The 12,954-nt window shown below is 40.1% G+C and overlaps 1 protein-coding gene across 1 annotated transcript in view; it reads left to right on the forward strand.

The window, feature by feature from the left end:
• The first annotated feature begins 2,157 nt into the window (after positions 1 to 2,157).
• Positions 2,158 to 12,954, forward strand: part of LOC126236918 (cyclin-D1-binding protein 1 homolog) — a 79,146-nt gene continuing 68,349 nt past the window's right edge. The window contains exon 1 of the mRNA XM_049946573.1: positions 2,158 to 2,374. Coding sequence (XP_049802530.1) covers positions 2,308 to 2,374 — 67 coding nt within the window. The 5' untranslated portion in view covers positions 2,158 to 2,307. The remainder of the gene's footprint in view (positions 2,375 to 12,954) is intronic.

The following is a 12,954-nucleotide window of genomic DNA, read 5'->3' on the forward strand; positions in this document are numbered from 1 at the left end:
AAGGTTTTACTGTTTTTACACACGGAAGTTTCAGTGTTATTTTGAGATTGCAATTCCTGGGAATAGTTTTCTTCCGTTTTCCATTTATTCCCCGATGACGAATCTTCTGTGTTCATCAGTGTCTCACATATTCTGGATTGAAGTTTCTTCACGTTCGTTTTTAAAGCACCGATTATAAATTGTAAATACGTTCATTAAGCCTTGAAATTTCGTCCTTACAATTTACACACGTTTTGTTTTTAACCACCGAAATTTACTTTTTCCACGAAGAAGCACGATTTACTTTTATACTTGCCACCATCTTGATTCTATGAGTAGGACTATAATTGGGGTCAACAATAAATGGAACATGTTCGCAGTAATTCTCCATGTGAAGTTGATACCGAAGAGATGATGTCTTGATCAAATTCATGCACCCTTTCGGTCCAGCTTGTTCATTCTGTTGCCCTGAAAGAGAAGCTAAATGTTAGATTCCTGAACAGCACATCATCATGAATATTGGAGCACTTTCAGCAAGTACAACAGGATGTCAGTATAATTTCCCAGAAGCCATATTGAACAGTATTGGAGGATAATTTAAATTGATATAGCAGTTAGTTTAAATAGCACCGGCTTGTGAACCAACATGAAGAGACCTTAGTATCAAGTTGGGAACCTTGACAAGAAATCTAGCAGAGGCCTTGGAATCTCGATGAAGAAACCAAAAAACACGGGTTGGAGACCAAGGCAGGAAACTCAACTGAGGCTTTGGAACCTCAATGAAGAAATCAGCAAACAGGGCTTGGGGACCAAGGCTAGAGATCCAGCTGACACTCTGAAACCTTGATGAAGAAACCAGAGAACACAACTTGGGAATCACAGCAAGAAACCCAACTGAGGCTTTGGAATCTCATGAAGAAACCAACAAAGATGGCTTGAAAAAAGCCGGATAGGCACAGAAACTGACTCAACTATTGTTTTTGAACTGGTTGAGTCATGAAATTTCCATGATTTTCATGTCTAGTTGGAACATCAGCATTAATATATCAGTTGTCATTCTTGCTTGTCTTAAACGTATGGGTTCAGCATTCCATAATGTATTGCTATCATAACATACTACACTTGACTTTTGTTGAAGTTCAAACTCACATTTGGTCCCTTTGCTGAACTGACTCTAAAATTCAGCAGGATGTTACTAGTGCAGGAAATTGTCTTCCTTACAACGGTGCAAGAAAGAAGAATTTCTGAAATGAACCTTTTGCAACACTTACATTTTAACTTGGCTCACTTAATGTAATTTTAAATTCTATACCACGTTTGTGATTGACTATAGTCGAAAATAATTGGCTAAGCAGGGAGATATGCTAAGAGGCATTGTCAACAAATGAGCCATGCTGTAGATTATTTGCATTTTTTCTTCCTGATAAACCTGACTGCAAAGGAGTTCAAAAATATGTGCATTTTTCCCTTGAGGTTTTTTCAGTCACCTTAATGTATTGTACTGGCTCACAAAATGCTTTACATTCTGTCAAACTGTATTGTTCTGATTCACAGACAGAAATAATCCAGGACCTGAAAGTAATAGTTTCCCACTTGCTTCTGTCGTGTAATAAAACGGCTTCAGACATTGGTGTTTGTTCGTTTTCATGCACATTCGTCGAAATTCCATCCCAATAGAATTCCGCTGTTTCTCCTATACTTAAGCTCGTGATTTAAAATTTTGCACAAATTCATTTTTAGGACAGGTCTACATACACAGCAAATTTCAGGAAAATTGAACCTGAAGGAGCGGGAAGCCTGTGACCACTTGAGGTGAAATGACACCCTGTCCTTCTGTAGGCCTGTGTGTTTTCATGTACGTGTGCCGTGAGCAGCCAAAAGTGTGACTTTTTTCTCTGCCTCGCCGATGCCGTGGAAAACGCACTTGTTTTCATTAGTTATGCCTTCATACAAAACTCTTCCCACAAACATCGCAGAACGCTACACATTTGATCCGTCAGTAAATAAACCACTTGAACGAAAACAGGGTACACAGTCTGCCGCTTGTATTAGACAATTAATTTTTTTCATTGACTGATAGTAACCGCTATCGTCATTGGCTGACTCCGATATGTAACGAATTTCTTTGGAATGGAATGTATTTTAGTTCGAGAAATATGCACTCGTAGCCGAATTACGTGTAACAAAGTTGGCGACATTGTTCCAACGTTTGGCTATCGACAACTTTTGTGATCCTTCAATTGTTCGTGTGGGTTATCAACGAAGCAGAAATATAGGTTAAGTTGTGTTTATGTTTGGATTCAGTTTTTGACGCTGAATGCCACTGATATGGCCGAAGAAAATGTATTTCATAGTATATTGGAAGCGTTGGAGAATAACTTACGCGAAATAGAAAGTAAGTTTTACGCTATGTTGCGAGTGAATTATTGGGAACTTTCCGAGGAGTGCAGGGTTTCCTGTTACGCCAAAAATTAGCTGTTTTTACTGAGACAGGCTTTAACTGCACTTTGCCTCCAGTGTTGGCTATGTTTCCTATTCACAGTGAAGGAATTAATACCTTTCACGCGTGGATGGCTTGAAGTGCAGTAGGCACGTGTGTTACCATGATCTCTATGGAACAACAACCTTTTTTTGTTATACGTTTAAGAAATGTAATGATTGCTTGTAACCACACATTTGACACTTAGTGAATTTCGTGTATATTGTGTTGGGGTTTGTTTTGACACCAGGCCACAATAATAAACTTGATACTTCTCAAATCAAGTTAAGCCAAGCCACTTGCTGTATTAAATCATTATGTTATCAACCGTTACCTTTCCTCGAGTATCATATTGTACTTTATTGACCTGTGAGAGATTTATGTGTGAAATATTCGCCATTTCACAACTATTTTTATACGTTTTACGTAGGCCTATAGCATAAAAATATCCTTTCTTTTCACATGTACATACATGACATTTACCCATATAGTTATTTAGATAACTTGCTATATTAACTGTAGCAATATCAACATATTTTCCATAACTTGTACTACCGAAGAGGAGTCCATACATTATGCCCACCACAAACAAACTTAAAAAGAAACCAAATTTCCTTAATTGTTAGTAATTTTCATTAATAAGATACTTATTAAATAGGTGCTGATGCATAGGTAGGGTACAGTACATGAAAATATCCTTTATCACAATCGTAGCAATACCAATGCTTTTCCCATAACGTGTATGATGGGAGGTGAACTTTATGACCATTACAAATAATAAAAGAAATATACACGTCATTCTCATTTGACTTCTATTTGTAACATACTTTATGAAGATATATAGATCTGTAAGAACCTGAGAATATGAGTATGACATTTATTATGATGGAGAAGAACATAATTCCAATCCCAAAGAAAGCAGTTGTTGACAGATGTGAAATTCATCAAACTATCAGTTTAATAAACCACAGCTGCAAAATACTAACACGAATTATGTACAGACGAATGGAAAAACTGGTAGAAGCCGACCTCGGGGAAGATCAGTTTGGATTCCGTAGAAATGTTGCACGTGAGGCAATACTGACCCTACGACATATCTTTGAAGCTAGATTAAGGAAAGACAAACCTATGTTTCTAGCATTTGTAGACTTAGAGAAAGCTTTTGACAATGTTGATTGGAATACTCTTTCAAATTCTGAAGGTGGCAGGGGGTAAAATACAGGGAGCGAAAGGCTATTTACAATTTGTACAGAAACCAGATGGCAGTTACAAGAGTCGGGGGACATGAAAGGGAAGCAGTGGTTGGGAAGGGAGTGAGACAGGGCTGTAGCCTATCCCCAATGTTATTCAATCTGTATATTGAGTAAGCAGTGAAGGAAACACAAGAAAAATTCAGAGTCGGCATTAAAATCCATGGAGAAGAAATAAATACTTTGAGGTTCGCCGATGACATTGTAATTCTGTCAGACGGCAAAGGACTTGGAATAGCAGTTGAACGGAATGAATAGTGTCTTGAAAGGAGGATATAAGATGAACATCAACAAAAGCAAAATGAGGATAATGGAATGTAGTCGAATTAAGTCTGGTGATGTTGAGGGAATTAGATTAGGAAATGAGACACTTAAAGTAGTAAATGAGTTTTGCTATTTGGGGAGCAAAATAACTGATGATGGTCGAAGTAGAGAGGATATAAAATGTAGACTGGCAATGGCAAGGAAAGCGTTTCTGAAGAAGAGAAATTTGTTAACATCGAGTATAGATTTAAGTGTCAGGAAGTCATTTCTGAAAGTATTTGTATGGAGTGTGGCCATGTATGAAAGTGAAACATGGACGACAAATAGTTTAGACAAGAAGAGAATAGAAGCTTTCAAAATGTGGCACTACAGAAGAATGCTGAAGATTAGATGGGTAGATCGCATAACTAATGAGGAGGTATTGAATAGAATTGGGGAGAAGAGAAGCTTGTGGCACAACTTGACTAGAAGAAGGGATCGGTTGGTAGGGCATATTCTGAGGCATCCAGGAATAACCAATTTAGTATTGGAGAGCAGCGTGGAGGGTAAAAATCGTAGAGGGAGACCAAGAGATGAATACACTAAACAGATTCAGAAGGATGTAGGTTGCAGTAGGTACTTCGAGATGAAGAAACTTTCACAAGATAGAGTAGGATGGAGAGCTGCATCAAACCAGTCTCTGAACTGAAGACAACAACAACAACAACATTTATTATGAAAAGTCACATTCACTATTAAGACTTAAATTTGTAGATAATGTTTTACTGAAAAATTAAAAACAGTTATGGAATGTTAGATAATAATCATTAAAAATAACAAATATCTTTCAAAAATTTAAAATATATAACTAAATTACAATATCTTCAAAAGGTGGGCATAAAGTAACCCCCCCCCCCCCCCACTTGATGTTGCAAGGGTTAGTTACTTAAGTAGTCAGCTGATAAATTTTAAGTTCACATATATCAAATTAACTTTCTTCAGCAGCTCGCAATATTTTATCCAGAATTTGAGCTTTGCTATTACCTATTGAGCTAGGACAGCAGCCTTCAGCAACACCGACAGATTGTTAGGTAGGTCACCAAGGATAGTGTTTAGACCAGACTGCAGCTGTGTATTCATTATCTAGATTTAAGGCTATACTCCATGAATCACTGTGAAGTACAATGCAGAGAGTACATCCCATTGTACCCATTATTAAGACTTTTTCCCATTCAGTGTGTATATGGGGCAGTGGAAGAATGATTGCTTAAATGGTTCATGCGTAATGTAATTAATCGAATCTTGTCCTCATGATCTCTTTGGGGAGTGATGTAGAGGATGTTGTAGTATATTCATAGTCATCATTTAAAACTGGTGCTTGAAACTTTGTTAGTAGAATTCCTCAGTATAGTTCCCATTTGTCTTGAAGAGTCTGCCAGTACAGTTCTTCCATCTCTGTGACACTCCCTTGCAGGTCAGTCAAACCCATGACCATGCCTGTTGCCCTTATTTGTATACATACAATATCCACTGTTAGTCCTATTTGATACTGGTCCCACGCACTTCAGCAGTATTCTAGGATAGCTCAGACAAGTGAATTGTAAGCAGTCTCCTCTGTAGATTGACTGCATTTCCTTATTATTCTACCAATAAACCAAAGTCTGCTACCTGATTTACACAAGGGGGAGCCAGTGTGATCATTCCATTTCCAGTCTCTATGCCACCCAGGTATTTGTAGGAGTTGGCTAATTCCAGCTGTGGCTTGTTGATTTTATAGCTGTAGGATCGTACATTTTTTTGTTTTGTGGAGTGCACAGTCTTACACTTCAGACCATTTAAAGCAGATTGCCAATCTTTGCACCCCTTGGAAATCTTACCAGAATCTGACTGAATATGTGTGCAGCTTTGTTCAGACCTTATGTAATTGTAGATAACTGCATCATCTTTGAGAAGTCAGATATTGTCATTAATATTGTCAGTAAGGTCATTAATATAAAATAAGAGCAGCAAGGATCCCAACACCCTTCCCAGAGACACCTCTGAAGATACTTCTACATCTGTCAGTGACTCTCCATGTGAGATAATATGCTACGTCCTCCCTACGAAGAAATCCTCTGTCCAGCCACAAATTTCAGCCTGATGCCCCCATACAATCATGCTTTTGATGTTAAGCTTAGGTGTTGTACTGAGTCAAATGCTTTTCAGAAAATGGGAAATACTTCATCTGCCCCAACAGCCTTGTTTTTCAGGATGACACATGTGAAAAGTGTGACTTGGGTTTCACATGATCTATGTTTTCGAAATCCATTGGTTGGCCTGGAGGAGGTCATTCTGTTGGAGATACCTCACTGTGTTTGAGTCCAGAACCAAGATTTTACAACAACTGGATGTCTGAGGTATTAGGTGGTAGCTTTGCAGATAACTTCTGTTACCCTACTTGTAGACAGATGTTACCTGTGCTCTCTTCCTACTTAAGGGCATAGCATTTTGTTTGCGGTATCTTATGATTTAACTGTTAACAGATGGGCTAACTCAATTGTGAATTGGGTGTAGAATCTGATTTGGAATGCATTGAGCCCTGGGGCTGTGTTAAATTTTAATGATTTCAGCTGTTTCTCAATGCCACTGACACTAATAACTATTCCTCTCTCTCTCTCTCTCTCTCTCTCTCTCTCTCTCTCTCTCTTTCTCTCTTTTTCCTTCCAGTGGCATGAGAGTTAAGTTAGGGCAATACTTCTTGGTTTTCCTTTGTAAAGGAACATTTGAGATCAGAGTTAAATATTTGTGCTTTTGTGGTGCTACTGTGTTTCAGTTCCTATCTTCTCCATGAATGATTGGAGACTTTACTTTGGGGCCACTAAGAGCCTTTATGTATGACCACAACTTCTTTTGGTTCTGTGAAAAATCTTTCAACAATATTCTATTCCATTGCAACTCTATAACTTAAACAAGTTGACAGCTACAAGAAACAAAGCTGTTCTAAAAGTGAAGCATTAAATTAGCACAAATCTGGCAGAAAATCCAAAGAATGTTTGGTTGTGTGTAAAGTGTACTAGTGACACAATACAATAAATACCATCACTATATGATAGGAACAGTAATGTTACCAGCGACAACACAACTAAATCAGAGTTACTAAACATGATTTTCCAAAACTCTTTCACAAATGAAGGTGCCGTAAATATTTCTCATCAAGAACGGTTGCCAGTGTGAGTAATGTGGAAGTAGTGAAGTAACTCAAGTCACATAATAAAGTCAAGTCTTTGGTCCATATTATATACTAATTAGGTTTCTTGTGGAATGTGGTGATGAAATAGTACCTCCTCCATTCGTCTCACCTGGTCCTATTCAACCCAACAACCCGCCTTTGTCGATGTTGACCTTCACCTCAAAGATGGCTACACCAGTACCTCTGCCCATATCAAACCTATTAACCATCAGAAGTACCTCCACTTCAACAGCTGCCACCCGTTCCGTACTAAAAAGTCCCTTCCGTACAGCCTAGGCACCCGTGGTCATCGCATCTGCAGTGACTAGTGCTCCCTCTCGAAATATACTGAGGGGTTCACTGAGGCCCTTACAGACAGTAATGATCCTCCCAACTTTGTACAAAAGCAAATCTCCCGTGCCTTATCTTTCCAGTCACCCGCCACCTCCCAAACTCTCACCGTTGAGCCAAGAGGAGCATTCCCCTCATAACTCAGTACCATTCAGGACTGGAGCAACTGAATTACATTCTCTGGCAGGGTTTCGACAACTCTTGTCATGTCCTGAAATGAGAAATGTCCCACCCACTATCATTCCCACCCCTTACACAATGGTATTCCACCATCCACTGAACTTAAACAATATACCCATGCATCCCAACACAACCACTGCTCCCAGCCCCTTACCTCATGGCTCATATCCCTGTAATAGATCTAGATGCAAGACCTGTCCCATACATCCTCCCACCACCACCACCACCACCTACTCCAATCCGGTCACAAACATCATCTATCCAATCAAAGTCAGGGCTATCTGTGAAACTGGTCTTATGGTTTACAAGCTAAGCTGCAACCACAGGCTGCATTCTATCTGAGCATGACAACCAACAAGCTGTATGTCCGCATGAATGGCCACCGACAAACTGTGGACAAGAAACAATTAGATCACCCTGTTGCTGAGCGTGCCGCCCATCATGACATTCTTCATTTCAATGTGATTGCTTCAAAGCCTGTGCCATACGGATCCTTCCCACCAACACTAGCTTTTCTGAATTGTGCAAGTGGGAACTCTTCCTGCAGTGTATCCTATGTTCCCGTAACCCTCCTGGTTTCAACCTTTGTTAGTCATTGTCCTCACACACCTAGCCCCTTCCAGCACTACAGCCCTCTAGTCCACGTCCACCAGTGTACCCAGTCTTTTTACTTCTCCCCCCTCCTCTCCCCCCGTTCTATGTCTAACCTCCTGATTGCATCTAGCTGCCCATAACCAAATATTTTATTGGTAGAACATGTATAAAAAATGCAAAAGATGTACTAAAGAGACTGCCTACACAATGCTTGCCCATCCTCTCCTTTAGTATTGCTGCATGGTATGGAATCCTTACCAGATAGCATTGATGGAGGGTATCGAAAAAGTTCAGAGTGGGACAGCCCATTTTGTATTATCATTAAATAGGGAAGAGAGAGTCGCAGATGTGATAAGTCAGTTGGGGTGCAGCCATTAAATCAAAGGAATTTTTCATTGTGGTGAGATGTGTTCATGATATTACAGTCACTGATTTCCCCCCCCCCCCCCCCCCCCCCCCCCGCCCTTAACCTTTTAAGTGGGCATGACGGACATATATGTCCATGCTCTGCTATTGCACAGTGGTTTAACATATTGCAGCGTGTCAGCAACTGTGAAATGTACAGCAAATAAACAATTTTTTTTCAGCCTTCAGTTGCAAGGTAATTTTACTCGTTAACCTAGGTTTCGATTCCAGTAATGGAATCTTCTTCAGAACCTATAAATTAAACCAAATACGGACATATATTACTCACTAAAATGCATTATCTGTCTAATGATTGAATATTAAAGAAATTGTGATACTTACAAAAAATTAAATTATTTTGTGAGCCAAACACTGGCCACAACGCCTAGTTTTCGAGCCGCTTTCGTGTGGTCCTGATTTCTGGCCGGCGTAGCTCCGTCTACGTTCGCCTTAATGGTTTTAATTTTGACTGACATAATCTTATGATTATGCATCTTTATTGTTTTAATTTTTAATCTGTGACATGGCCAGTGTTTGGCTCACAAAATAATTTAATTTTTTGTAAGTATCACAATTTCTTTAATATTCAATCATTAGACAGATAATGCATTTTAGTGAGTAATATATGTCCGTATTTGGTTTAATTTATAGGTTCTGAAGAAGATTCCATTACTGGAATCGAAACCTAGGTTAACGAGTAAAATTACCTTGCAACTGAAGGCTGAAAAAAAAATTGTTTATTTATTGCACAGTGGGTTTGACGGATATATCTGTCCACTGCGTTCTGTGGCTAGTAGCTAGTGGGAATGACGAGTTGCTGGCCTGCCTTTGACACTCTGGTATTAGTTGAGCTTCGTCCACTAGATGGCAGCTCTTGTCACACAACACAGCGTGTTCTAGGCTAGTTATAACATTGTCCACCCGAGCGTGCATTGAGAAAATGCGTCCTGTGAAGCAGCCGCAAAAGTGCGCCTTTTTCGTCTTTTGTTTAGCGCAGTGTTCGTGCGTGATCTTTTGCAATGGAGAAATGAAGTCGTTTATCAGATTTGGAGATTGAGAAGCTGCTTTTAGAAAGTGACGATAATTTCAGTGACAGTTCTGAAAGTTTTCAAGATACAGATGTTGAAGCTAGTGAAAGTGATTTCGATTCAGAAACCTCTGACGACGAGACACTACTGCATCAGACGGTACCTAGTGAATTTGTGTGTGCTAGTTCAGTTCGTATTCAATATTTGTTCAGTGGTAATAGTGGTACAGTTGCGCCTCTAAAACAAAACGATGTGATAAGTTGTTTTGTGTGTTTTGTGGATGATGCTTTGTGCACAATGATAGCTGAACAGACGACCTTATACGCAGAACAGTTCATAGCTTCTCATCCCAATTTAGCAGCATGCTCTAGGGTTCACAGTTGGCAGAATACTACACGCGGCGAGGTAAAAACACTTATTGAAATGCTTGTACTTCAAGGAATTCTTCACAAACCAGACCACAAAATGTACTTTTCAAAGAGGGAATCAGTTGACACACCTTTCTTCAGGAAAGTGATGAGTGAAAAGCAGTTTCATCTTCTATTGAAATTCCTCCACTTTGCTGGCAATACCTCAGAAGATCCACTAGGCAGTATCAGCAGAAAACTATTCAAAATTCACCCCATTATGGAGCATCTGAGGCCTAAATTCAGATCAGTGTACATGCCAGAAAGGAACATCACTGTTGATGAATCGTTGTTGCTCTGGAAAGGATGACTTGATTGGAAGCAATATATTCCATCAAAGCGTAGCAGATTTGGCATAAAATTGTAAGACTCTGTGAAAGCAGTTCCGGGAATGTATGGGACTTTAATGTTTACACTGGAAAGGACACTAATTATGGTAGCCACTATTCAGATGAAAAAATAACCTCTCGAATTTTTTTGGAGCTTGCACACGATCTACTCGGGAAAGGCCACTGTATTTATCTTGACAACTGGTACACCAGTACAGATTTGGTGAACAAACTAACCAGCAATAACACCGATGTTGTCGGCACAATGCAGCAAAACAGGAAGGGGTTCCCTGACTTCGTAAAAAAGGAAAAACTGAAGAAAGGGGAGTACGTAACAGGGTACAAAGGCAAGCAGATGGTAATGAAATGGAAAGACAAAAGAGACGTTGTTATGGTCAGCACCTTCCATGACGATACATTTATAAATGTAAACTCGAAGAAGGGAATCATTTAAAAGCTACAAGTTGTCGTTGGCTACAACAAGAATATGGGGGGGGGGGGGGGGGCGTGGATAGGTGCGATTCTCAGTTACAAAGCTACCAGATGGCCAGAAGCAGGCTGAAAAAATACTATCAGAAGCTTTTCCGCCACTTGTTGGACAGTGCATGCTACAATGCATACATTCTGCACAAGAAGCATGGTGGCGAACAAAGTAGAATGAGCTTCCAGAATGAGATTTTCACTCTGCAGCGGAGTGTGCGCTGATATGAAACTTCCTGGCAGATTAAAACTGTGTGCCCGACACAGTTTTAATCTGCCAGGAAGTTAGAATGAGCTTCCTGATTAGTCTTGGTGAACAGTTGACCATATCTTCACCACATCAAGGGACATCAGTAGGACGCCCACCTCGAACACCAAAAGCAACATGCCTTACAGCCAGGCATTTTCCAGACCTTCTGCCACCCACAACGAAGAAAAGACCAACAGTGAGGTGTGTGGTGTGTATGAGAAAAGGCCTTTGCAAAGAGACTTCATACTGGTGCGCAGAATGCGAAGTTTCCTTGTGTGCAGCACCTTGTTTTAAAATGTTTCACACTGAAAACGATATGTAATATTGTGAAAATACAGTTTTGTTAACTTCTGCAATATATTTTATTCATTTCCACCCAATATCAATTTAAATTCAACAATGAAAATGCAAAGGAAAACGTGAGAACAACGCGCAGCACCACCGCGAACGGGCGCGCTGGCGTATATTACCCACTGTGGAACAGGCGCGTGCGCAAACTACCCACTTAACAGGTTAATCACAAAACATTTTGATGGTGCACACCTACGGTAGGGAGAAAAGACCATAAAAAAAGACAAGTCAGCACTCATATAGGAAAATTTAGCTGTTAACGTTTTCCACATGCTATTTGAAAGTGGGATGATCAAGAGCTAGTTTAAAAGTGGTTCTGTGAAGCCCCTACCATACACTTGAGTGTGATCTGTAAGGTAATCATAGAGCTGTGGTTGTAGAAATGGGCAACTGTTAATAAATATGAACTATATTAAATACTGTATTCTTCTCTCAGATGGGGAAAAAAAAAACAGTCCAGTAAATACATTCAGCGGAGAGAATGAGGTAAATTTTCCTGGCCCTCCATACATTCTCTAAATTTATTAGTAATTTGCAGAACTGTTGTACAAAACCATCTTTTACATCACAAGCATTAACAAAAAATATAATAAAACATCAATTCAGGTGCTTTACAACACAACACCAACACAGTGAACTGAAACAATGCAACATATTTACACACACTGCATCTGAAAGTGCTGAGAAACAAAGGTGTAATGCTGAGTCAGCTGACTAGTCCGCCGAGCACTTATCTAACTGTGTCTTACAGGTGTCAACCATATGCTTTGATTCACATGACTGGGTGAAATGAAATGGAGTGGACATCAGGTTGGTATTACCAATGTGAGCACAGGCATGTGAAACAATACCTAAGTGAACTGTGGCCATTATCTGAGACAACTGTTTGAGGGCAAATCTTCAATCACAAAAACCTGGATGAGCACCCACAACATAGCTTCCGCTATGGTTTACCGCATGACACATGGATGATTGGACAACATGTCATCCACCAACCACCACAAGGAACAGAAGGGGCTTGCAGAGTCAATGTGTATGTGGGCCCGTGGCTGGTTCAGTGTAGGCCATGGAGCAAAGTGGTAGTGCTACCAACTGCCCATTGCACGGTTGGCACTCACGAACGACCTTCTCAATTGCTAGGCAGTAGACAAAACACTGAGTGAGGATCGTCATGTGGTTCTTGCCCCAGTGGCTACAGTGTAGGACAGAAAGGATATGAGCCTGCAGAACCAGAGGGACAATAAAGCGGGGGTCCTCAGAATCAATACTAAGGAGGTGTGTGCTGTTGACTATTGCCAGCTGATGACTAAGGAGGACATAATTAGGGAGTAGTTGGGCAGTTGAGCGGGCCAATCACTGTGCACAAAATGAACCACCTGACAGATCATAGGATCTTGCAGTGGTCTGTATTGTGTGGTGA

The sequence above is a fragment of the Schistocerca nitens genome, chromosome 2 (genome assembly GCF_023898315.1).
Source record: "Schistocerca nitens isolate TAMUIC-IGC-003100 chromosome 2, iqSchNite1.1, whole genome shotgun sequence".
NCBI classification, from domain to species: Eukaryota; Metazoa; Arthropoda; class Insecta; order Orthoptera; family Acrididae; genus Schistocerca; species Schistocerca nitens.